The sequence below is a fragment of the Aphelocoma coerulescens genome, chromosome 2 (genome assembly GCF_041296385.1).
Source record: "Aphelocoma coerulescens isolate FSJ_1873_10779 chromosome 2, UR_Acoe_1.0, whole genome shotgun sequence".
Classification (NCBI taxonomy): Eukaryota; Metazoa; Chordata; class Aves; order Passeriformes; family Corvidae; genus Aphelocoma; species Aphelocoma coerulescens.
The window spans coordinates 78,255,524-78,282,745 of NC_091015.1; the positions used below are offsets into that span (position 1 = coordinate 78,255,524).

Here is a 27,222-nt window from a genome sequence, read left to right on the forward strand (position 1 = left end):
CATTTGAAAGGTGTCTTTTTCAGTATAAAGAGTCATCTGAATAATCACAACGTGTATGATCAGTCCTTTAGGTATCTCCTGCCACTGCTGTCCTAGCAGAAACACATTATTCACCCTGGTAACTACAAATGTTGCAAAGTAAAGATGTTGACAATTTCACTTTGACTTAAATCATAAAAGGGAAGAATAAAAATGCCTCCAAGTTCTTTTTTTTATGAGACTTGTGACCTCCAATCGACAGAAGACATTCAGGTTCACGGGCTAGGCGTAACAGTATTCTATTTATTTATTCCTTTATTTTGTTTATAGATATTTCTTTGTACAGTTTGTTCCTGTTGTAGCAGCAAAACCAAACCAAACCAAAAAACCTCCCCTGCCATTAAATCTCAGTTTTTAGAAAATTTAATCTTGGGCCGAGTAAGACCTGCCAGTATCCCTCTGAAAATATTCAAGTGATTCTTTGCAAACAAACATATTAGGTTATCTGTAACAAACTAGTGGTTAAAAAAAGATCATTATTGTAATTTTATATTGAACCTAGTCTGATCCGCATCCTATAAAAGGAGCAAAATCAACTGCATCACCTGCAGGGCACATCTTAGTCACGGTTCTGAGAATTTAAGAAGTCAAGAGCAGGAGGGAAGAGCAAAGAAAAAAGGCAAACTGAGTTAACACAGAAAAGTAAATTATACAGTAAAGACATCAAGAAAAAAAGTGTTAAAAGCCAGTGTTCGAGCATGTTCGAACAAAACACAGCTACTGTGTTAGGCACTGTATAAAACCAAGCTATGCCAAATTCCCAGTGTCCCACTTGTGAGCTCACCATTAAAATAAAAACCACTGAGGAAGGTGTATGCTTCTTCAGGGAAATGCTTTTGAATTAAAAAAACCCAAACACACAGTGGTGCTGAGGCAAGGATAAGCCGGGCAAAAGCTCCCAAAGGAGACACCTCTGGTTGCATAAGGGATGTGGGTTACTGGTAGCATGTGCATTTTTGCACTTTCACAAAAGGGAAATACGATCTTGACACCACATGGAAGGCAGCCTCCGTGTTGAAATTTTATTGAACATGAAAGACACACTTGCAAAAATCTTTTTATGTCTGTATGAATACAGCAGTTCAAAACTCATAATATACAGATAACACTTAAATGCTCAAAATTATGTAACCTTTTCTCATCCTAACTTAGACCACTTACATGAATTAACTCAATAACAACTTCTCTACAAACAGACATAGACGAGCTAGTTGTTGCTTTTTAGCTCAAACAACTGCTCTGGGGTTTTTTTGATAGCAGTGTTGTATAGTCAGCTTGCCTGCTGTGATTGCCTATGGATCACATATTCAACACTTGCAGTTTGGAAGCAGACCACTAGGACTCTCATCTATCCCATTCATGTCAGCCTGTTAGTCCTTTCTCTACCCAGGTCAGGGAGCAGCCATCAAGCACAGACAATAATAAAGTTCCCCTTTTCTCTTTACAATAGGATTAGTGAACAGATTTTTTTCCTAACTCCTTTTACAAAACAGAGCTAACAAGTCACTGCCTGTGCAATAGGTGGGGACAGGAACGTTGCGCTGCACTACAACACTGCCGATTTCTCCACAAGAAAACCAATTTGCCCACCCAGAAGAGAAAGCCAGCAAACTGCTGCATCTACCACAGAGCTGCCACACTCCTTGCATGCCACCAGCACCTGACATCCACCACAAAAACACAGGACTTGCTCCATCTGGATGCATCCTCGGGCCTGCTTTGGTACCACCTCCCTTGGCCTAAATTCCCTCCACCTTCCCAGCTTACCTCTCCCTCTCCCCTCCAGCAGGCCTCATCGATAGTGCTGCCACAGGGGAGCTCCTGGAAACTCCCAGTTTAGAATGAGAAGACTCTTGCTATCTGAAGGCAGATGCCCCAAGGCCAGCCAAAACTTGCTGTGGGGTGGTCCACCAGCAACAAGTCTCTCTCAACACTGAGACAATGACTAGAAAAGAGCTCAGTATTATCACTGCCAGAGCACACCAACTGGGATCTATTGCCGCTGATGCAGTATCACCAAAAATCCTGATCTGTGGCAATTGCAGCACAGGCTTTCTAAAAGGACAGCGTCTCCTTCCAAGCCTGGTGGTCATAAGGGAGACAAGTTTTACCAGTGTAATTCATGGCTGAGTGCATTTTCCTGTCTTCATTAAGGGTTTACACCAGTGCTGCTACCTTGGAAGCCTGCCATCAATAAGCAGGTCAAACCTCTTAGTCTGGGAAAAGCCTCTCCATTGTTTTCTGTCTCATGAACAGTTCTTCAGTAACTATATTTTTTGTTTGGAGACCAAGGTGTTGGAAAACAATTGAGATACGAGTAAAGAGCTCTCCTTCACCAAGAAGTAAACTGTATGCTTAATAAGATGAAATAATTTGGTCTCTGTGGACCATAAAACAATAGCCTCACTGTTGCACTCACACCTTTCAAGTTATGTCCTCGCATCACCCAAATGAAACTGTAATAGGGACTACTCCACAGCTCAGATTCCCTTTAAACCTCTTAGCTAACCTCTTCAGGTTTCCCTCTTTAGCACAGACATGAATCAATTGTTTCAGGAAACCTCATCTTCTTAAAAAAAAAAAACAAACAAAACAACAAAAACCCAGAACTTTTATAAGGCTATACTCAAATCCCCTATGTTTCTTATAAAAAATCCCTAATTTTTATTCTTTATGTCAGGAGTTGAAATGCATAATGAAGTAAATAGTATCAACAACTGTGACTGACTTAAAAGGGTGCAACAGCAAGTAGAGCTTTGTCCTCTCCCTCTGGAGCAGGATGAGAATCTACTAATTACTTTATTACAGTGTGGGTGGAAGAATGAGTGAACTTCAAATCAGCACAGAATTCAATGCAGTATTTCCTTTATAGTGAAGAATGAAAAATAACCCCAGACCTAGAATAAATCTCCCTACCCAGTTTCTCCTTTTGTTTACACCAGGTCTGAGGTTAGTTACACAGTGGCACAATGCTAGAGATTCCATACACATCTCCACATCTTAGGGCATGTGCCCACTTTTAGTTGTCTATGTGTGAGGAGAAACTTTCCCTAGAGGCAAGCTATTACATAATGCTCAGGATGAGCAGCTTCTCGCATCCTTCTTTGATCTGTCAAATAAAAGCCACCGCAAGAAAATAAAAATGCTAAGCACTATATTATTTTATTTTCCTGCCACAGTTCTACACTTACTGTCTCTCATTGTTAGAGATCTCTTTATCATTACCGATGCAGCCAAAAACAGCCATCAGCAGACAAACAAACCATGTAAGGCATGATGAAATATTCAACACACATGTTCCCCTTCAAGGCAAGACAATAATAACAGAACAACTGAAACCTGAGTCTCTTTCCAGCAACACTAAAGTTATGCCACTGAAGTCAAATGAGTATTAATAGTTCTATTTGCCCCCTCATACTCAAAGACACAGAGATTATTCCATTTCTGAAAAATCTACCACCACCACTATGCAGCAACAGCTAAGGGATTATTAGCAAAATAATAATGAAGAATACAAATCAGACGTCAGAGAAAGGAAGATTCTCAGGGGCTACAACCTACTGTGAGCACAGAGCACTCTTACCTGTGTGAGTGAGCATGTGCCGCTGCAGGGCATGTGCCCATGGAAAGACTTGAGGACAGTAAGGACAGGCGATATTTTGCAGGCAGTCTGAGTACGCATTCTTCTTCCCTCTCAGCAGCTTATCCTTGGTAGTTTCCTTCTCATCCTCACTTGTTCCATTTCTGTCACTTTCTTCCTTGAAATTGTCAGTGGACTGCAGAAATGGGCTAAATTTGTTAGTGTCTGTGGTAGCCAGCATCTTCTCTATGCTGGCAAATTCCCCACTTGACTCCAGATCCACACTACTGCTAAGTTTAGGCTTATTTTTCGTTCCTTTCTTTCTACCTCTTTTCTTAGTCAACCCAGCATCAGCAACGGGAGACTGCTCTGGATCACAAGCCTGAGACAGGTCACTGGGCAGGCTGGAGTCTCTCTGAACGGTGGTCACGATTGTCACTTTAGCTTTGGCATTCCCTGATTTGTCACACCCAGTGGAGCTGCTCACTGCCTTGGGACTGGCATCTGCAGCCTCTGTTTTCAGCAAAGTGGGAGCAGAAGACACAGATGAAATGATCTGTGCGATGGAAGCCAATGGTGGCAGCTCTTTAGTTACTGAAGGCTTTGGCAAGAGAGGTGGTGGTGGTGGTTTAGGCCTCAGGGGTCTCAGCAAGGCAGAATTGCCAGGGAGAGCCGGGGAAATGATTGGGACAGTCAAATGCAAAGAACCTTTCAGTGGCTGGGGATGTCTGACACCCCGATTTGTCTCTGAGTTCCCACTGGCACCAAAAACCAAAGGACACTGCAGACAGTTATAGGCCTTATCACTGTTCCCAGATGCAGCCAACTCTTGATTCCTGGCTTCACAGGGGGCATCATCTTTATCCTTCTTCAGGATTTTGGGGATGGACAGGTCGATAGGCTCCATGGAACAGTCATAAAGGGACAGAGATGAGCCGAACAGGTTCTCCTGCTTCACTTGCACAGCACTCAGGCTTTTGCTCTTCTGAGAGAAATCCAATGGCTCATCAAAATCCATGGGGAAGTTGCCCACAGGTTCACGTTTGATGGAAACGTGAGATGATGTTCCCAGCAAGAAGCCGTTTTGTGGCTCCAGGAAAGTTGTCATGGGCTTGTGGTCCATGTAAGTGCTGTCCTCCAATAATGAAGGGTCTGTCTGGCTTTCCTGGGCACTGCAGTCCACCATTAAGATGTAATTCTCAATCTCCTTTTCTTGCACATGCAAGTGCTGCTTTAGGATGTGGTGAATGCAATTCCTCTTGGCTGAAAAGGCCGTGCCACACTCCTTGCACTCGAACGGCTTCTTCTTCTGGCAGCCGCTGTGTGTCCTCATGTGAATGCGGAGGGCTCGGTAGTGCTTCAGGTCCTCTCCACACAGCTTGCACACCGTGTCTGGGGAGCAGAAGGCATCCACCATCTCTGCAGCATTGCTGGTGACATATTCAATGTTCTTCTCAATATCCTTCCTGGTCGTTTTGAGGTGCTTCTTTCGCAGGTGCCTCTCACAATTGGCTTTCACTGTGAATGGGTAGTGGCAGATTTTACAGATGTAAGGCCTCTCCCCGCTGTGCGTCCGCAGGTGCCGGATCAGCGCTGCCTTGTCAGCTGCGATGTAGTCACAGATGTTGCACTGATACGGGGAAATACCTAAGTGAGAACGGATGTGAGCTCTCAGGACACCAGAGAAGGCAAACACCTGGTCACAGAAACGGCAGGGGTACAAAACTTTCCTCATGGTCGGGGTCTTCTTGTTCGCTGCCCCTGCGATAATGGCTTTGAGGTCTCCCTCTGTGACTTCTTGCTTGATCTTGGCTTCCATACTCAGAGGCAGGAGAGCTTCAATGATGCTGTCCTGCTCCAGCTGGGTCTTCATCTCATGCTGAGTTAAAGGCTCTACTTTGGGTTGGAGGAGCAACTGTGAGGAAGGACTTGATTTGGCTCCTGGTTGGGGGAGATGAGAGTTGGAGGCAGACTCCACCGAGTTCTTGATCAGCCTCAGAGGGGGAGGTGGGAGACTTGGGCTGATGCAGCCGGGGGAGGCTTGCTGGGCACTGATAAGAGGAGGAGGTGTAGAGGTTGCAACAACTGTTCGGGGTGTTACCAAAGGCTTTGGCTTCAGTGGTGGCATATGCTTGAAAATTGACTGCACAGGGACAGAAGGTGCCTTAGAAAGTGGAGGAAGACTGATTTGAGGAGGAGCAGAAGAAGCCATCTTCAAGATCTGCTGAATGTCTGCCAACTCAATGGCAGACTCATTGGAGATGGGTTTCACCACAATACTGCTGTCAGGCTGGATAATAAAACCCTTCTGGAAAGGCTGCAGCGAGAGAAGCTTTATGTTTTCTTTTGTAGGGGGAAGGACTGAAAATGACCCTCCCATGGAGGCAGTTTCCAGAGGAGAGAGGCTGAGCAGACTGGTGCTGCCGGGTTCCTGAGGTAGGTTACTCTTCAGTGCTCTGAGCCGCATTTCTTGGACCTCATCTTGTATATTGTCCTCCTGCTTGACAGGCTTGATGTCTTTGGTGTACTGTAGGCCCAAGGATGCCATGAAGGCTTTCTGGTCTGGGTTCTCACTGGGTGGGGTCATGGACTGTGGCTTGTGCTTGTCTTTTCCCTGATCTACCACATGAGTTTCTGTGTGCAGTTTGAGTGCCGAAAGCATGGGGAATGCCTTGTTACACATCTCGCAAATAAATCGATGGAAGTCACTGATGCACCTTCGCAAATTTGTTTCACACCAGACCTGCAAGACATGCAAAAATATTTAGAGTAGGAATCTCAAACTGGAAAGGCATCAAATGCTGCTGCAAACCAAAAACTTTTCGCTCTCTCTTCCACTAAGCTAAGGGGTTTAGAGCAGCCATCACCTACTTGGCATGGACATACTCCCACTCCATAGCCTTTGGTCTCCTAATGGGTGTATCTGAATTAAGGGCTGATTCTCCAAAAGTTCCCTTCTATAAAGGTAAACTCCTTCAGAAGGCTGTTCAGACTCTCAAATTCTCTTCCATCCTAAACTTCCCTATCAGAAACTTCTCTTGTGTCACTGACAGGACAGGAACCTCAGTACACCACACAGCAAGGAAGCTGGGCAGTAGACTATCTCCTTTAGCTCTACTACAAAGAAGCCAGAAGGAGAGCAACAAAAGAAAAAAAAAAAAAAAAGGCATCCAAGAAGGCAAAACAATATAAACCAACCAAAATAAAATCCTCCAAAAGCAGATCAATGAAACTCAGAGACTAAAGCAGAGTGGTTTTGGTTAAGGAAGTCTGATTACATTTATTCTCCCAAGAAAAATACTAGTAGAGGGCTGGCAAGATCTTTATAGGCTCTAAATACTTCATAAGTCTTCTCTCACAGTGAAAGCAAAATTATTACAAAAGGAAAATACCAACATTCAAATCCCTTAATAACTTTAAATGTCTGTCATTAATTACAAAAGAAATAAACTTTATTTAAGAAGTGCTTTCTTTTGATTTCGTAAGTTTTATACCAAAACTTTAACAGACTGACAGAATGACCTACATGCTCCCCTGGACCAGCAGCAAATATCAAATCTACCACCTTGCAGTCAGAAGGGTTGGAAATCAATGCTTTAATCCCAGAAGAGTAAGAAAAGTGCAGAAACCAAGCATGATCCTGGTGGATTGTGCTGTTAATTTTTTTTTTTAATAGATATGCAGTTTCATCCAGACCCAAACTGACTAAGGCAGGCAAGGTTTGACAGAGGGACAAATCATACCACCCAACAGAAAGCTTTATGGCTCTCAGAAAAATGTTTACAGACTATCTCCCTGACTTTCCCCAGCCACTGTGCCTCAAAGGTGCAAAACCCTCAAACCTTACATGAGGAACACTGTGGAGTGTTTTGTGAGGAAATCACTGAAGATGTCACTGTTTAGTTAGTAAGGCAACTGCTCAAAGTTTTTTGTAATAAAAACTTTCACACCCTAACTACATCCTTGTTAGAGTAAACTAAAATAAATAATGTCTTCCTTACCATGTGTACTCCCTACTGATTTCAGATGTAGGATTTTTTGGGTAGGCTCAAAGGGGCAAGACCAAAGTCAACCTTTAAATTTTTTTATGCATCTTTACACTGATAGTTATCCACTGGAATGGTGAAAAAAAAACCCCAGTGCCAATATTCTTTAGATTAAGAAAGAAAAAGTAAAAGCATAAAGTGTTTGAAGCCTACACAAACAGTGGTGATGTGCTTTCCACAAAATATTCTACACGCAGGACAAATCTTTGGATGAGTTCATCAGATAAGCACTGCAGCACCTCATACCTTAGGCTATGAAGAACAGAGAGTACCTGAGAAATGCGGGGGAACTTCCTACAGGAGAAGTCCGTGAATCCCAAGTCATGGAAGCCTGCTGGAATCGAAGGGTTGTTCTGAATGAAAGGCTTTCCCATGGGATCCCGGGGAAGCTGCTTGTGGATAACTGCATTATGGCGCAGTAAGCCCCGATGAGTTCGAAAGGTAATACAACAGATGTCACACCTGGAAAGGAAAGGAAGAAAACAGAAATTACTTACTGACTGCTGCAAGCTTGAGAACTAGCGTTCTGCTTGCACTGGGACATCCTCTTTCCCCTCATCCCATGATACCAAGAACCTGCTAAATGCAAAACAAAGCCACAGTGCATTAAAACCTATCACCACGAAAGGCCATTTCGGTCACAGTCACTTTCTACCAGTTTCTGGCTAATAAGTCCACTGGAAGTTTAAAGAATATGAGAACTGACAATCTCACACGGGCAGATGGTAGAACAGCAGCTGAGACCACAGCCTTGTGAAAACCTTTTCAGTGTCCAACCAAAAATATTTCAATGGCATTACACCATTTCATTTTTACTGAAAAGTACTATTAAAATAAATAACATTTTTTTAAAAAATCAGTGACATGGAGAGGCTAAATCTCACCTAAGCAGCAAACAAATGTAAAAATAGCACCTTTTATAACCACTGCTTAAAACATACTACTGCACACCACTGAAATACCTGTGCGTGAATCTTCCTCACACTGCCTTTCCATAAACTGTCACTGATTTTTCAAAGCTGTTCTGAGGAATAGACTGCTTTAAGAGGAAAACAAGTGCTCCTTAAAGGGGAGAAAGGTTCAGAGGAGGAAGACCTGAAACAGTTTCAACACTTATGACACTTTTACACCCCCTTCACAGCCAGGTAGCCCTGAATGAAAATGCAGAAGCACCGTCTTTTCCTACCCACACTTTATTGCTGTGATTTCTTGTTTTTCCTAAGTTCTCAAATCCCAAATTCAGCTAAACAAGGGCTTCTCACATAAAACATCACATTAAACAATCAAAGCTATGCTTCAGGCAGTAAGGGCTATGCAGCAACATTTGGCCAATATGTCAACAAAGCCTATTGCCTTTTAAATATTTGGAGTGTGAGCTCTGCAGCATGACAGGTCACGTCCACTCTGCATTCAGTAAGTGACACACAGTTTCACCCAACCTCAATTTCCTTGTGGTCAAGGTCCAGCTCCCAACCAAATCGTGGGTTCCCCAGAAGCAAAACACCAGTGGATATGAGGCAGTCAGATTTTGTCAGCGAGAATATTATAAGCACTAGGAGTTTTTCACATCTGCCCCTGGCCTTAGTTCTCCCCATACTGTCTTTGCTCTCTACATCAAGGAGAAGTACATGTGCCTACTCATTAAAAAAACATCCTGCAATTAGAAATTACTTCTGACAAAATCCTGAAACCACCCCCTCCCTGTCCTGTCCCTAACAAACTCCCATTGTTGTTCATTTTATCACTACATAAACTCCCACAGCCATTTTTTTATTCCCTGAAAATGAAGAGATAACCAAGTCAACCACAAAGCAACTGGACTCATAGTCCCTGAGTGGTGAAAGAAGTAAGTGTGATGTGTATATAACACGGCCATTGTTATCACAGTACCCAGAAAGCCTGCACATAAATATTATGCGCTGAAGGTTTAATCTGTTTTAACTCTGTCAATTCACTTGCATCCTACCTTTATAATTATTGCTGACACAGTTCCTGCATTCCATTAAATACCGAACCAATGCCATTTACAAAGCTAATGTTTACTTAAAGAGGTATGCCAAATGTGACAACAGTCTTGGGGAGGGGGGGATGGCCAACACATAGTACTTCTCCAGCATCAGGATCTACAGCTCTCCTCCAGCTCACCTAGCAGCACCTGTTCTGTGATGCAAAGCTTTCATCTCCAGTGAAAACAAAAACACAACCACCAAAACCACTGGGGGACAGAGAGCATTAAAGAGTTATGAGACAAACTTGCAGGCTACTGAAATAAATTGTTTTTAGAGGTGATGAAAATGCCTTGCATGAAAACAAGCAGTGCTCCTGACATGTTCCTCCTGGTATGTCAATATACAAACACGGAGGGCTTGGAAACAGTTCTCCTGCACCACTGGAAGCATTGCAGGCTGTTATGCAAAGGGACACAGACCGCCACCTCGGTGCATCCTGAAGCACCTCTGTAAGTCCCAATGTGCCTGGCCTCCCCTGGGGCCAGGAACCCAGTGCAGCAGCTGTGTGTGAGAGGGCAGGCACAGCTACCAGTGATAGCACCACAAAGTAACTGGGAGCACTGGCTCCTGCCACTGTATCCCTAAAATCTGGGCTGAGCAAGAACCAGTGCTCCTTGTCAAGCAGCCAGACATCCTCCACAGCAGGGAGGTGTGCCTTGTTCATCCTGCACTCCTCCTCACCTCCACCTTGCAACATGCTGATTTTCAGCACTACTTGATTTAGGGCTCCTACAAAAGCTGCACTTGAGAGTTAATCTTTCAGAGCAAACACCCATGTGAAAGTCCTTCACAGTACACCTGTATCAACTGCTAGCCTCAGGACAGTAAAAATTCGCAATTCAAAAATGGTGCTTTCCATGCAAAGGGAACTGCCTCCTCTCCCCCAAACAGAAAGTAACATATCTTATAAAAAGAATATAAGCTCTCTTTTATTAACCATATTTATTTTTCTCTTTCTTCCTTAGTCTTGTATTTTCCTTGCTGTGAGCGAAGAAGCAGCAAACAAAAAGAGAAACTGGGAGAAAGATTAAGCTCTTCTTCCATTAGGTCAGAAAGAAGCACCTGGCTGAAAAAAGAAACATCCAGATAAATCATGCCTGTCATCTCAAGTTGCAGGCTCTTCAGGGCATATAAATGCACTGCACCCTGGCTCAGCACCTTGCCCTGGTGGCACAACTTAAAGAACCCCATGGGAGCTGGAGCATGGGAAGGAGCTGTGGATGCCCTGCCTTTCTCTGTGGTCCAGGCATGGACCCCCAGCACCTCCAAGCAAAGCTTACAGGTACTACGTGTCAAAACCTAACTAGTTAAGGCAAGCATCATGCTGCATTGACTAAGGCTTGTGTTAATTTAAAATGGAGTAAGCTGCCATGCCTAACAGTGCTTTAACTGGAAGCATTAGGTTTTTTTATGGAAGTCTAACTATTAATTTCTCTGTTTTGTCATCATTACTCTTTTCCATCTTTGGGTAGTGTCACTGCCTACAGTATTTTTAAATCTAGATAAGAAGAACAAGAGAAAGGAATCCTAGGTGATATGAATGTTTTTTCATCTTGTTTAAACTGCTTAAGAAAAAAAAAATTAGTAACTGTGGAAAGTCTGAAAAGTCCAGCATATCAAATAAAGCATCTGAAACATATGGTAATAGTTTGCTCATGATGAACTTTAAAAACACAAAACAAAACACCAGAAAAGCCTCCCTCTCCTTAAAATTTCACAAGTCTGCTCATGTGCAGTTCCAAGTCAAACATGGATGACATAGCTGCAGAGAACACTGATGGAACAGCTTCTGAGGTTGTTAGCAGAACGGGCCGAGCAATGGCTCAACACCTGTGCAGAGATAAAAGCACTCTACCTACTAAAAGCAAGGTAAGTTTCCAGATGTATCTAATAAAAGCTGCTGTGTTATCATGTGACTCCTGGTCTTGGCCACAGTCTTCCATTTTTCTATAAATATGATTCCAGAGTAGGGAGAAAAAAGCTGTTCAGTTCCAAGCACAGAGGTTCGGAAACAAAATGTTTCCAGCAGCTAAGGCCTCTTTAAAATTACTTTAATTCTCAATTGCCTTTATGTTTTGGAGTTGCTCATATTTGTAACAAAGCAAATATAATACCAGGGCTCTGGCTTGCTGGCCAAGGTGTAAAAAACAAGCAAGTAAGGAAACAGAACTCCTAAAACACAAATGCAGAACCAAAATGTAACAATGGAACGACCAGGCTGCCCTTGGTGCTCAGGCCATGTATCACACCAGGCAGGTCTGATTAATTATTACTACACCAGTGCAGCTTTTTCTTTTTTTTTTTTCTTTTTTAAATGCAGACAAGGTCTCTGTGTAAAAACACACCATTAAAAAGCTTTCTCCTAAAATAAGTTAGTATTCTTGAAATCGGTAATGATAATTAGGATATAAAAGCATTTTAACAGGCTTTAAGAAATAGTCAGTGCTTTGCAAAGCTTGTTCAAAGGGGCAAGGCAGGATTTGCTACACTTTTGGTAAGTGGCACCCTCTGCAAGAAAAGTTTACGTAAGCTGTGCCTGTTGCCTTGCACTACACTCCTCTGGACAACTCCAATTTGTCAGCAAATAGGTTTTCTTCTTTAAGAAATGGAAAGACATTTTAGAAAGGAAATACAGAGCTGAATTTTAAGCAAAATTAATCAGTCTTGATTTTAATTAAGAGTAGTGCAGACAAATATTCAATCCTTCTAGATTTTATATTTCAGTAGTCAAGATGCAAATGTCAAATGTTTGTATATATCATTATGTTACCAAGAAATTAAACAAACACTATGCTCTGCATTACCCAAGACTGTTGGTGGGAAAGTGACATTTACCATTATTCTACTTGTACTTCTGAAACCACACGGACTAAAATCTGTTTTCATCCATGCAGCTCGGTACTACAAAGTTGCCCATATTGTGGATGGTAACAAATAAAAACAGTGCTAATTTCTAGGCCTTATCTAAAATAAAAAAGCTTTGTACCACTTTGTTCCTTTCCTGTCTGTGTTCTTTACCAACTTCCACTAACAGAAGCAAGGAACACAAAAAAAAGAATGAAACATATCCTGGGACAGAAGTCATTAATACACAATTAAGTTATGAAGTTGACTAACACCTCCCACTGAAATCCCCAGTTGGTACCGTGTGTTTTCTACCTCTGTTGTTATTCTTCTCCTTTCTCTCTCACATTATTTGCAGAATTCATGTGGCTCTCATGAGCAAAGAAATTCCTATGCTGACCTAAAAATAATACAACTGAGTAGAAGAGAAAGATGGGTGATTCCCTGCTGATGACTCATGTCCACACCGGCAGTGGGAGCAGGCTCCCAGCCTCCACACTGGCAATGTCCAGCTGCAGGGGAGCCTGACAAGGACGGGGAGATGGAGAAAGGAAAGTTTTAAACACAAGGGCTGTCGCCACCTATGAAAGAAAAGCCATCAGGTTACATACATACTCCCCTTCAGGAAAAGATTCCTTTGCTTCTCTTTCACTTCTGGGGCAAGGCAAAGTGAGAGAGATGAGAAAGAGCCAACTGGTTTCTGCTCCTGTGCAACCCCACCCAGGTCCAGATACTCATCTCCTTTTGGATAAAAAAACCAAAAAACAACCCTTCCTGGCTTCCACACCCAGGGCCCTGGGAAATAACATCCAACAGCCGCACTAATCTCTCCCATTTGCTGCAGATGAGTGATGGAAAAGCAGCAGTGCTGTGAACCCTGCTCCTCTGGATTCCCTCCCAGCAATCCCTGTAGGCCCTCCTGCTGCCCTGCAATGCCCATTCCTGCCTCCCTCCCGGCAGCATCACAGCGTGTCTGACCCCAAAGGACCTGCTGCTCTCCCATCTCGACCTCGCCCACCGCTATGGGGCTGTGCTAGAACCGAAGGCAGCACCAGAAGCCAACTCCCGGCCAGCTGGAGAGGCTCCCCTTCCCTAAGGGGATGGACACAGCCCACTAGATGTTCAGTAAATGCTGCTTCACAGCCTCAGCAAAGGAGGGACTTTTCTTCTAACTTTTCCCCTCTTCCACTGCCCCACTGCGGTCTGATTTTGTTACCGATGTCTCCTGTCACTCTCTTTAATCCTCTCCCTCAAAGAAGGCACCCTTGGGTGCAGCCAAGGCTGAACCCCCTGTACCAACCTTTCTATTAATAGAGGGATGCACAGCGTTATGTGCATTCCTACAGCTGCACTGTGGTCCAGGCGAGAAAAATATCCTGTAGGAGCCAGGACAGACCCGATATAAACCAGGGTGATGTTGTGCTTCAGAAATTTGTCAGCATGCTACAGAGCCAGTGTCCACACCAGTAACTCCCACCGTCAAAGTAACTCCAGTGAAATTAACTGCTGTAAGGTTTAATAAAAAGGCACAAGCCATGCTGTGTCATGTTTTAACTTCCTTTGTGTGTGAGCAAAGAAAAATGAGTAAGAACTTCTTCCTAACACTGTAATGAATTGCATTTACCAGCAACACTTCAATAGAGCCAGATTTAAACACCTCTGCCCTGGTGGAACAGTGGCTTACTCTACCATTTACTTCAACAAAATTAACATGCAACTAAGACAAAATAATGGGAAAACGGGAGATGGCCTGCAGACACTCACATAAACTAGTCATTTTCTCATAATGACTTTTTTACTTAATAAAGGTCAAAGTTTTAAAAACCAGAAGTGTCAACAAACTGGCTGGACAGAATCACAGAGAAACAGCTGAAGATCAACTTAAATAACAATGAAGGGTTTAATAGTTAGGGCAAACATACCTGGGGAAAAAAAAAACCTGACCAGTATAGTCCTCTGCACTACCAAAATTAGAAGCTGCACAACATCCAGAATAACAGTTGTTATTTGTGCACACAAACTCAAGTGAACCTTCTGGTATTCATTCAAGGTAAGAAATGAAAAGCTCTTCCTATCTTCTAACACATCTTTCAAATATGGAAGCCAAGTACTTGTGTAATTTTAAAATTAACAGCAAGTTAAAAAAGAAATCTATGTGTCTACCATGTTAAAAAAAATATACCACCACTTATCCTGAGTTACAGAAGGAGAAATACATCTCCAGGGGTTTCTCTATCCTATAAGCATCCACTGATCACAACAGGGCTCACAAATTGGTGCAGCTGAATCTGGACTGCAGTCCCTTGCCTTTATCTACATTTGCAGGTTAAGATATGCTCAGCATGCAGACATGACTGCCAACACACTGAGCAGCAACCAGCACTTTGAGAGAGCCTGCATATAAACAAATCCTGCTCCTTAGGATCAGGCAGGCGTGCTAATAACCTATTTTGGCTCAGCCCCTTCTCCCTCCTGCATGCCCTTTTACAAGCAGCTTTCTGCTACAGTCAGCTTTGCATTTACCCACTTTCTATTCTGGCAGCCAAGCTAAGATACTCAACACCATGTGACACACCACACAGTTTCACATGAGAGCATCACTCTCTGTGTCCATTCACCAGCCAGTATTTTTATCCGGCTGCTCTGGATTCCCAGTTTCCTCACACAATGAGCTCCCTGATGTGAGCTGACCACTTCTAGGCCAGTGTTTGACTCGTGCTGCTCTTCAGTTGTTTCCCAGCTCTCTTTTCTGAACAGAAACTTCAGAAGGCACGTAACATGCAGTTCTGTTCTGCTTTTGCAAGACAACCCACTGATTCTACTTCTCCATTTACTCAGTGAAAGGATACATTCACCAGCTTGCTTGCATACCCTCTCCTCTGCCTTACCAAGAATTGCGTTCTATGACAGCACATTTCTGGTCATAGCATTTACCAGAGCTGATTTCATCGTCATCAGCTGTCTCATGGAATTGCTCCTGCACTGAAAATGCTGCCAGCAAGAGATTAGGATTTGGTTCCTAGTTTCTATCAGCAAGACACTGAGCAACCAGCTTGAGAGCAGAGCAGAGCAGAGCAGGGCAGGAGAGTTGCCCAAATCAGCAATGTCACACAACTGCCCCTTGTCACCTCCATCTTTGGCTACAACAGAGCAATTTCTACCTAAACTATCCTTGCCGGTACAATCTCAGTTACTAAAAAGGGAAATATTGGGGCCAAAATACAGTATGCCAAAAACAGAGGTCAAGGAAGAACATGCTCATGTTGGAGTGCTCTCCATCCCCTCTCAACAATTTGTGTAGGATACAACAACCTCAGAACTATCCATCTTCATTAAAAGAGTGCAATGTTTTTTATTTTGAAATGTTAACAAGGAATGAGGCTATGTGCACATCAACAGCTGTGACAGAGAGAAAAAGCAATCTATAACCTCGTAATGCTGAATGAAGATGACTGTCATTCACGCTTCAAGTTGCTTCCAATAACAGCAGTGTCAGCTACTAGAAAGAAGCTTCCTCTCCCCATCATGAACCCGTAGTTTTGTCTCACAGTAAAATTAATTGCAAGCAACATCTAGTTTTCAAACACCTTCACTCTTGCAAGTTTGTAGCATCACTAACACACTCTTCCCGCAAAAGGCTGGCCACATGTAGACAGCAATGTGCTTCAGAAAAAGGAAGCCAGAAGGATTATTCCCTACTATATAAGGAGAGAACAGATAGAAAGTGAATTCCTAAACTGCTTAGATAGGCATTCACAAAAACGGGAATAACACTTAAGGGTCTTTTTCTGGCTGTTTCCTTTCTTTCCTTTTGACATTCCGTACAATGTACTTTTACACTGTCACTGCTGCTCTAAAACAACCTTGTATTAGTCTTCTACTGGTGCTAATGACTGAAATCACCTCCATACACTTTAAATCCCCACTTCTTTTCGTGACTATTTTATCTCCCTAAAGCCAGTGTGCAGAACTGCCTCGAAGAACAGTAACTGGGCAATAAACATGCCATATTCTAAGTAGCTGGTATCTTTTTCATCCAAAACCCACTTTCTTTTGTCTTGACTTAAATGGGGCTGCTCATGTGCATTGGCTAAAATGATTTAAGATTGGGACGTAGGTCCAGGTGTCTGGCAGCATCCCACCATACGCTGAAGAATGTGGATGTGCTGGCATAGGGGGAAACCTGGTGATCAGCTTGCCTGAATTGCAAGCTGCATGTAGCAGACATCTTCAATTTACCCACAGAGTCCAGAAGAACATTCCTATGGCATTTAAGTTGTCCACTCCATGTCAGTGAAGCCAGGTAACACCAAGAAATAATGATAGCAATTTCTATCTGTAAATGTTTTCAAAAACATGACCTCACAGTGGTTACCCTGGCAAAACTAGAGGGAGACGACCACAGATACCGATGGTCAGAGTGTCCTGACACTTTTCCTTCCAGGGCCTGAGTTCTTCTGTTGCTGTGCCTGTTACTGATCTGTGAGCTGTTGAAAACAATAGCTTTCCATTACAGCACTCAACCTCTACACGATTTCAGCAAAACTTGGGCAGGCTGTTCTGAAGAACAAGGTAGGCTGTGAACAGCTTTTGGTTTCCTTTGTTTGGAGGTTTTACAGAAGCACATAACCCTGGGGGAAGAGAACTGCTTTTGCTGTCCTTGTGAAAATATGCCCAGAATTTGCAAGTTACAAAGCTTAACATATTATATCACTGTTTGGAGAGGCTCTATAGAAGGTCAAAAAACTTAATCTCCCCTGAATCCATTCATGGCAATAGGCATCTACTGGTTCTGCTCATCAGGTCAGCTCAGTGACATAGGCACACAGTGGCTTTCGCACTGCAACGTCTACTTGTTTCTTATATCTTACAAAGATACAGCAAAACCAAATCTTGTAACTGGAGGCAATGCCACACTGAACCAAATGTGATCAGAAAGCCTCATAATGTTTATTAAGAGGCAGCCTTTTACCACATTCAAACTGCACAACTACCCTGGCTGAGAACTGATGCTGGAATGAGTCTAAGAAAGGAGATAACTGCAACAGCATCACCAGCTCCCTCCTCCTCTCCTTAGGAAGATGCCCAGGCATGAGAGGAAGCATAAATGTCTCCTTGCTGCTGAGAGGGAGGAAAAATTAAAAATACTTAGCTCTACGGTACAGCGTACTGCACTAAACCTAGAGGAGAAGGAGAGGAAATATAAAGGGTATGCTCTGGCTACACTGAGAGAGAGAGCAATTTTATAGTGCATGTACTTTTTTTTAAAACCCACACGTTTTACTTTAAGCCTGTTCAATTATATTTGCCAAAGGAAAGAGGAGAAACTCAACACAGCATCTGGAGAGGTTTCTCCCTGGGAAATCCTCACATCTCCTCTGCTTACACTGCTGACGTTGCTCAGAGCTGTCAGGCGACCTTTACAAGCACAGTTTCACGTTTGACAGCAACCCTGCACCACAAAAGTTTCCAGAGGAACTACCCTGCTCCATGAGGTTTCTCATTTTCCCTATTGGCTGTGCAGCATTTCAGCTCTCTGCTAATTATATCAACACTCACATACAAACTCACCAAAATAGACAGTGTCCTGAGGCCCCAGCTGCAGGGAAGAAGACTTCTTTAAATAATCCAGGTAGAAAGGCCAAGGGGGTCAGAAAGCACCCCTGGGCCACCTCCCACTGCTAATGGGCATTGCAGACAACCTTGCTGGGGCCAGCTCATGTCATTAATTAGGGTGCAGGACCCAGGGCTTCAAAGGGACAGCGACTGACCAGGGGGTGTGATGCCATGAAGGAGATGCAGGGCCACAGCCCATTGTCAATGGGACAAAGGACCCTATTATTGCTCGCAAGAGCAGGGCAGTTCTTACCGTAATTAGGAGACAAAGATGCACGATTTAGGATTTTACATAATCAAGAGATACTCTCCCAAGTGGGAGCCCCTTTCACACAATCAGTGGATTAAGTATTGTTTATTCTGCTGCAAGTAAACAATGAGGTGCTCCCTACTCGGGGTTTTACATGAAAAAGCAGTTCTGGGCAAGACAATGGTGAATGTCTTTTCATCTGACTTTGAACAGCTAACCCTGTGATTTAAAGTTGTTCATTTGACAGTATCTGGAAGGGTGATGGCCCACCCTGTAAATTAGCTGCTCACATACTGATCACAGGGCTGCCAGACAGCCTTACCTTTTCTGCTACTTAGCAGAGGGTGGCTGGGACAGACAGACTCAGACAGCTCTGGGGGCAAGAGGCTGTATTTACACAACACCACTAAAATGGCAGTATTAAAGGACCACAGGGAAGCCAGGCAGAAGCTCCTGCCCACCCTGGCACCTTGCCACAGCCGAGGATGCATCCCTGAAGGGAGGCTGGTGCCACCATCAAGGCAGTGCACACTGGTGCACTGCTTCAGAGCTGGTCTGCAATCCTTTTTATAGGAACTACTGGGGGAGCAAAAAGGAATCGCATGTTTGACCTGTGCCCTTACACCAAAAGGCCTGACTAGGCAGAGTGAGCATCACTTATTTTTGACCATGACAAAACAGTGTGTGCTGGGCTGCTGCCTACTGCAGTAGCTCCAAAAGAAAGACCAGACCCACAGTATCTGACCCTGGGATACACATCCAATACCTTCTTCACAGGTCCTGATCAAGTGACTCTGCTTTTACAATATGGGCAATAAAAGGAGACTGGGGGTGTTACGCTCTCTGCCCTTTGCTCACAACACAGTTACTGTGCTTTTTTGTTTGTTTGAACTTTAACAAGAGTTATTTCCCCTTGTCTTCTACAATAAGGCAACAACAGGATTTGATGAAAACCTTCTACATTCTGCAGCTTGCTCCCCTGCCACAGGTACACCTGTATACACAGGTCTCCTGCTCTACTACCCTAGCAAAATATTCTCTTTTATTCATCTCTTTCACTCAAAAAAACCACCCTTAAGCCTTACCAAAAGGACTTCAATCACTTGAACTCAGGACTGAGAATGGCATGCTACATTCTCTGTATCTTGTTGAATCCTACAGTCTTGCATAACCCTGGGAACCAGGGGATTACAGTCTGTGCTGGCCAAGGATTTTAACCCATTTCATTTGGGATGAGTCACCTTAACAGCGGTCCAAACTGCTCTGCTTACTAGAAGACTTTTTGTTAGGTTGGGCCAGGCAGACAGTGTCATTTGACATGTCTAGACTAGGACAAAAGGCATGTTTTAAACCAGATGGGCAGGGTAAGTTGCACCTTAATATACCAGCTGTCCAGGGAGGACCACATCTTCCTTGTCCTGTCTTCACTGACACGTCTTAAATTGCTGAAGCAAATACCTGACAAAAAGCTCTTACTACCATCTAGACAATTCTATAAAGACAAGCATACCAGCATCACTCTTAAATCATATCCACAGAGCTTTGACAATTGTGACTTTGATTTAGGGACCTGTTCTAGTCTTTGCTGCTCAACAGAATCAAGGGTGGCAAAATCCATTTCAGAAGAATATTACCCAAAAGCAAGTCTAATACCAGAGCAAAAGCTGCATAAAGAGGAACAGCATGTTTGCACTGCCACTGTGTCTTGCTGCCTTGACACAGCAGACTTGGCAAAGCTGCCAAGCTAGAAGGATATCTATTCCATTATCTTATATCCATCATGCAAAGCAAGAAAATCCACCTCTCCACTCAGGTCCATGGAATACAACTTTGCAAAGAGGTCATATCTTCAGAGAAGCTTCAAAATGAGGGTAATGACAGGATAAACCTAATATGCCAGCTGCTTTCTCTAAAGCATGAAGTGTAAGGCAAAATTGTCCCAGACTCCATTTTGTGGGGGTTGCAGAGCTCTTACTGGAGAACAACGGTTTCAGCTTTGATCGACAATGAAAATTTACCTCATTTACTTCAGAAACAGCAAAGTATGTTTAATTAACTACTATTGACTGGACCAAGCTTTCAACTTGTCCCATTAACTGCAACATTAACAATGACCTTAAAAAGTATTTTACATGTATTTACCAAGGTTTTCTAAATAAAAATTTTTAAAAGGAAAAGCTTAATAGCATTAATCCCATTTAACAGAATGGGATGCCTCTGCTCCATGCCATTCTTTTAAGAACCTGTATCCAGGAGTGAGTGTTGACACTTCAAGATTCTGAATTCTTCACCCTTCCAAAACAATCATTAGTCCAATGTCCCAAAATAAGTTTAAAACATTGACAAGCTTCTGCAAACAGACAATCTCCTTTCCTAAAGTAGCGGCTTTTCTACATGTTTCAACTAGATTTAAAATATTTCTTTTATATCTTCATGGATCTGGCTCTACATTTTTCTATGGTAAAAAACAGGAAATAAAAAAGTTTCAGAAGTCCCAGAGGCAATTACTTGAATCAAAACACAACATTCAAGCACCTTCCCAAACAATTAATAAATAATTTTTCCTTGTTAAGAAAAGCTCATTTAAGCCAACATCCACATCATTCCCTAACCTCAAAAGGCAGAAAAGCATAAAACATTTTATTGAAACTCGAAACCAGAAACTCATCTACGTTCACTCACTCCAATGACTGAAAAACTCTATCCAGCTGCTTTCTTCTCCACAAACAAAATAATCTCATAGGATGATACCGGAATACTTTTATCAAGTTTTTTTATCAAGTTTTAAGCATCTTCAGTTTAACTTGTTAGAATTTTGCAATGTTGGCATTTTACAGTTTTATGTAACAGTGGTGGGTTTCAAGAGGAGGAAGAGGGGCTTTAATTTTTTCTAAAAACATTTCCAGCTATTAACTGGCAAGATTTCCTGTATTTGCAAAATGTAATAGAATTAAGCCCTACAGCACCCTGGTGACACAAGATGAGGCAAAACATTTAAAAACCTGCTCAAAAACACAAAGGGGGGCAGTTAACAGTACAGGGGGCTGAGAGGCTCCTGCCCCTCCCCAGCAGGCTTCTTCAGGCCATCTGGTGAGCAGAGACACTCTGGGTACTATCTCTTACCTCAATGAATTATCTGGATGTGTCTCCATGTGGGACTCCAGCCCATACTTGCAAAAAAAGTCTTTGAAACACACTGGACAATGATAAACTTCATCGTCAGCCTTCTTATCTCCTTCACCGGAGTGGCCATCCTCGACAACCTTCAGAAAAAGGGAAAAAAAAACCTCACTAGTCCAACTTGTAAGCAACAACCCGAACTTGCAATCTATTTGAAGTTTTCCTCTTAAAAAAAAGTTGCAGGCTTCATCTGTAACCTTGCTGCAAGCCAACACAAATGACTCATTCCTCAGGACAGCGGGTAAGCGACACAGCCTCTGCACATGTGTAAGAACATGCATGACAGAAAAGGAGGCTCAGTAGGGGATAAAGTGTGCAGCTGAGTCACAGATATATCAGTTCCAATGAGGAACTGTGATTTGAACAACTTATAAACCCATGTGCTTATATACCACTGAACTAGCATTCCTCCCCCTTCAGAAAGCCAGGGGAGCTGTCAGCCTAAATTATTTATGCCACTGAGATACTGCCAACTGCTAAGTCAAGTGGTTCAGGGAGAAGCAATGAACTTCTGCATGTTTTCTATACTTCTCTTCTGATTACAGGGAGAAAAGCATGCACAGAGCGAGGGATAGTACACTAAATGGAACTGCTACTAGCTTGCCACTTAGAGATAGTAAGTGGGAGGAGTCGAGTTAAGTTTAGCAGACAACATACATTTTGTGCAAATGACTGAGATGTGTTAAAATATTCCATAAACAAAACCCTAATGGAAACATCTAGCCTTCAAATAAGTATTTTCTGGTCGCTCATGCAACTCCAGTAATGGAGGATTTATGCTACTGTGAAAGGGAAATGTACTGTAGATTTTTTTTTCCCTCCAGATCAAGACAAAAGCAGACTTTAGCTGCTGCTGCTTTTGAAGTAAACATTGTTTTTTTAAAAGTTTAAATCACCATCCTCCAAGAATACTACAAAACAAATGGGAGGAAAAAAAAAAGCTAAAGGAAAAGCTGCAGCAGCAAAGGAATAGTTCATCCTATTATCATCCAACAGTAATTATTTATAAATCATAAGCAAATCCAAAAGTTTAAACAATAAAGAATTTTAAGAATTGAATTATTTCAATCTCTGATATTAGAAATTCATTTTCCATCTCAAGACAACCGTGTTGGCTACACAGGACAAGCATGGCTCATATGCAAAGCTGTAACAAGTCTGTGCTGACTGCACAAACTCAACAGCTGACAATTTAGGAGGCAACCAGGAACATCTTTTGCTTCATGCCCCATAAAGAACCTTTTTTGCAGGTGTCCTCTCCTCTCTGTCCAGCTCAGCATCGTGACTGAACTTGCGTTTCGAAGAGAATCGCCTGCGCTTCAGCGGCGAGGGGGGAGTGGTGCTCGCTGTGCTGTTCGGATCCTTCTCATGAATCTTCATGTGCCTGAGAAGGAGAGGGAAGCACCGTCAGGAGGCAAACCCAGGGAGGGAAGTCCATATAAATTTTAATGCCAACACCACTTCTAAGGTTTGCCTTTAAAGGATACCATCAGAGATCCCATAAACCGGCCTGAACTTCTGAAACACAGCTGGGGCACAATCTGGCACTGGCCCTCTGCAGTGCCTGGCCTGTGAGGGGCCGCAGCGGGGAGCCCACAAGCTTTCCCCCGTGTCCCAACCCACACCACGACACTTGCCCTGCTACCATCTATTTCCATGAGCACCATGCCCATTCCCCATGAGCCACAAGGACCTGGTTCTGCCTAAAGCTGCTCTGAGTGCAAAAAAAGCACCCCATCTTCAACTGGCTCTCTGTCTAGAGTTTGAGACTGTACCTCAAACAGATCTGTATATGCCAACGTCAGAGCACCATTTCTCACATATATTTGTTTCCTTCTCATCCTTAAGACGATGGCGCACCCCAATATCGAATTTCAAGCGCAGCTTTGAAGTCAGGATTATCTGGTCACACTGCTACACTGCATTAGGTATGGCTTGCAAAACTCAGTACTGCCAAGGCACATTCACAAACCTGCCTTCCCAGGAAAACAACTGTTTCTTGTCACAAAGACACAGGAAAAGGGAGTGGGACAATTACTCAGGAAGCAGTCTCATGAATATCTGTATACCTGACCCACCTGCCTCTTGGTTCTCTGTATTTGCAACCTGAGAAAGTCACTGTCACCTAGCTCCCTTCAGTTAGATGGAAGGTATTGCTGCTGTGCTTCTTCTTCTGAGAACTCAAAGCTCAATTTTAATTTTTCTTGTTTTTTTTCTTTTTTTGTAAATGTAGGGCCTTTAACCTCATTTAACCTTCAAATTTATAGTGCTATTGAAAAAAAAAATCAAACATATGCTCCTAGGTACAATGGAATTTTTTAGCTTCTAATAGGTAGAAACTTGAGTGCAGGCAGGAGTTGCCATTTGTTCATACAACTGGCTTCAAAGAAACACGACGGAGACAATGTTAATGGCACTTGGGCACATCTTTCAGAAGTCACATCCACAACAGCTCAAGACAGTGCCATTTAACATGACTGAACATTTATCATGTTCTAACGTGAGTGAATGTTGTAACCCAGATGAGTCTTGCACATTCTCATAACTGCTTGGATGTGATGACATAAAATCTGTTTTAGTTTTGGATGCCAAGGGCATGATGCTTTGAGATAACACACTGGACCAAACTGACCCACAGCAGACCCCACTGGAGCTGCCAGGAAGACTGTCTCATTACACAGTGCTTTTTATTAATGTTTCTTTCATGATCTCAAGCTTTATAAAAAAAAAAAATGGTGGCATCTAAATCACTGTCTCAAACCACAGACTGAGGTGCTGTGCAGGAACAGCCTCAAGCCAAAAGCACCACAGGTACCAGAACCTGTGCAAGATTAAAATGGCTGTTCAGCTACTGCCTGCTTTCAGCATCTGTCAAGGCTGGGGCTGCTTGGAGGATCAGGTCCACATGAGGAAAAAACCTGCAGTTTCCCCAGATCCACAGTAACTCTCACTTGTCACACAAATGGTGGATGGACACTGGTGACACCTGTCAGTCACATCTATGCAGATGTGCCCAGCAGGTTGGACACAGAATCATGGAAATGTCGCTGAAATTGTCTGACCTCTTTCCCTGCTGATCACCGAGCTGGGAGGAAAAGGATTGCTGAAGCTCTGAGCGTTTGGCTCTCTCCAGGTTCGCCAGAACCCAGAGAAAAGCTGGGGTGCTGACACAGCATACAGAGTGCTGTGCACTCCCCTGCCTTGGCCCTCTGGTAGCTCTGGCACCACAGGCACCAAAGCAACTGATTTATCCACATGAATCCAGTGCTACCTGGTCTCACAAAACCTGCAGGAAGGTATCTATAGATACTCTACTGCCTCATTTTCTTTAATCTTGTTTTTTTTTTTTTCCCTGTGGCACTGATCTAACTTCTAGTGCTACTTAGAGCTTCTTTCATGGGTGATAAAACAATAGCATGAGCTGGAGTTGCCTGTATTTACACAAGAATAAGGGAGAAGAAACCAGTTATTTGTTCAAGGGGTTTCTGTCCACAGTGATAGAAGAGAAAATTCAGAAAGCATGGGGGAACAAAAATCAAAATATTCAACTGCCCAGGCAAAGCAAAACCTGGAAGGTGGATTGTTGGTCCGTGTTTTTATTTCTTTTTGGTAAAGACTGCCTTCCGGTTTCAATGATCTCTTGAAAGTAAAGACAGAGGGTTTTGCTGTGCCTGTCCGTCTCTGCACCCCAGGCATCCACACTAGGCCTGACTGCCTAACTCTCTGGAAGCTCAGCTGATGTACAGCTAACTCTGCTTGGACAGTTACTTTTCAGATAGCTAGAGAGCAAAATCAGTCAAGCTAAATCCCATTCATCCAGAAAACAAACAAACAACAAAAAAACTGCTATGCATTGGGCATGGGATTTTTTCTTCCCATTTTCTTTTAAGTCTCTTTTCAACCATTAACAAGTATGCACAACTCCTGTTTAGCAGCTACCTATGCAGAACGGCTTCCTTAGGGCTAAGTTCTCTCCTCCTGCTGTTTGTCCACCTGTTGAACTCTGCTTGTTTTGATGGAGCTGGCTCCTGCTTGAGAGGAGTGTGATGCCACATCCACAGCATACCAACAGGATAAACCCTTGGGACCTCCAGGTTAGTGCCAGCCCAACCTAGCACCTCTGCCTGGCATGACCTAATGCATGCAAACACACTGGCTCCTGCAAGTCCCAAAAGCAGTTCAGCAGTTCGTGTTTGCAATGTGAAGTATGCCAAGAAGGCAGGGCTTGCTAACCTGGCAGCACCATAGTGGTGGGGCTCTGCTATGTCTGGTGTCAGTCATTGGCTGCCCCAACTGCTTGCAGTTGCTCTTCCTTCAACGTTGTGTGCTTTTGCTATGCCCTAAAAGCCAGAGCAGAATCTGTACCACAGCAAGGAATGTGATGATTCCTTCATGTGTTAGTTTTGCATATTTGAAAGGAAGCAGCCTAAGCTATTGAGCTATAAACAGGAAGACACCCTAACTGCACCTTTGACTTTTGCTGTGTAGGTCAAACATCACAGTCACTGTGATAGCTCTATGCATGTGATCATTAAGGAAAAATAGGAATATTCTGAAAGCAAAGCAGCAGGTTCCAGAGTTCTCAAGGAGAGTCTCAACCTGCCCACATTACAGCCAGCAGGTTATTCCTTTGGCAGGTTAAGCAAGTTTCACTGCATCAAGTTAAGGGTGGAGAGGAAAAAGATTACTAGAGCTACAGCCCAAGATAAGCGGGAAGATAGGGCCAAGAAGTACAAAGGATAGACACAATCTTCATCTCTCTCTTTTACTTTGCAACATGGATGTCATTCTGCCTCGAGACAACATTTATCACCCAACACGGGCTGAACTTCAGCAAATGCCGAGTCACATCCACAACCTTTCTTTTAAACACTCCCTTCACTGAGGCTTCTTCTACTTAAAAAGTTCCTAACCATAATTAAGGGGGGGGGAAGTAGTTGTGTTGCCTTACTCCTTTAGAAGGGTTTGCCTTGATTAGATCTTGTATCTAACACTGAAAATGTTCAACCTCACTGTTTAGCCTGCCAAGATACAAGAAGAACAGGAACAAAGCTGTGTTTAGAAGTTATCTTCCCATTGTGACTATAACAACATATTTTGGCCTGACAACACTGGCATACTTAGAATGCAAAAGACAGGCTCATAAGTCATGCTGGCTTTCAGCATCTTAGTGATAAAGAAAAATGATATGACATTCATCAGTTCCAAAAAATAAAGATAAACACTCAACAATTTAAGTGACAATGTAGTTCAAAAAAAAGAAGGGAAAAATAAGGGCATGCACAGAAATGTTCATGTTCAACTGCAGATGCAAGTTACAGTAACATGCCAGCAGCTCCAAAGCGACCACTACTGCAGCTCAGAAGACAGCCAAAATCACAGCAGATGAAACTTGGCTTTTTTTTCCTAAATTAAATCAATGAATAGCAGCTCTGAGCCATTCCACAGAGTAACCCAAGTATAGCAGACGACCTCAGGAAGGTACAGAGCAGCCCTGAAATCCGCACCTCATATAATAGTTATTAGTCTCCCCAGCATGCATGCAAGTACACATACACTTGGGACAGTGCTGAGGGTGCAACACTAAAATCCAACCACGATACACAGGATGACAGGAAAGAGATAAAAGCTTGAGCCTAGTATTACAGAGGAATCCTG

At 43.1% G+C, this 27,222-nt stretch overlaps 1 protein-coding gene across 6 annotated transcripts in view; it reads right to left on the reverse strand.

Annotated features, from left to right (window-relative positions):
* Positions 1 to 27,222, reverse strand: part of RREB1 (ras responsive element binding protein 1) — a 122,096-nt gene that overhangs the window by 16,246 nt on the left and 78,628 nt on the right. For all 6 annotated transcript variants that reach the window (XM_069008158.1, XM_069008159.1, XM_069008161.1 and 3 more), the window contains 4 exons: positions 22,804 to 22,948; positions 21,508 to 21,647; positions 7,938 to 8,127; positions 3,623 to 6,362 (listed from right to left, as the gene is read on the reverse strand). In XM_069008158.1, coding sequence (XP_068864259.1) covers positions 3,623 to 6,362; positions 7,938 to 8,127; positions 21,508 to 21,647; positions 22,804 to 22,948 — 3,215 coding nt within the window. The remainder of the gene's footprint in view (positions 1 to 3,622; positions 6,363 to 7,937; positions 8,128 to 21,507; positions 21,648 to 22,803; positions 22,949 to 27,222) is intronic.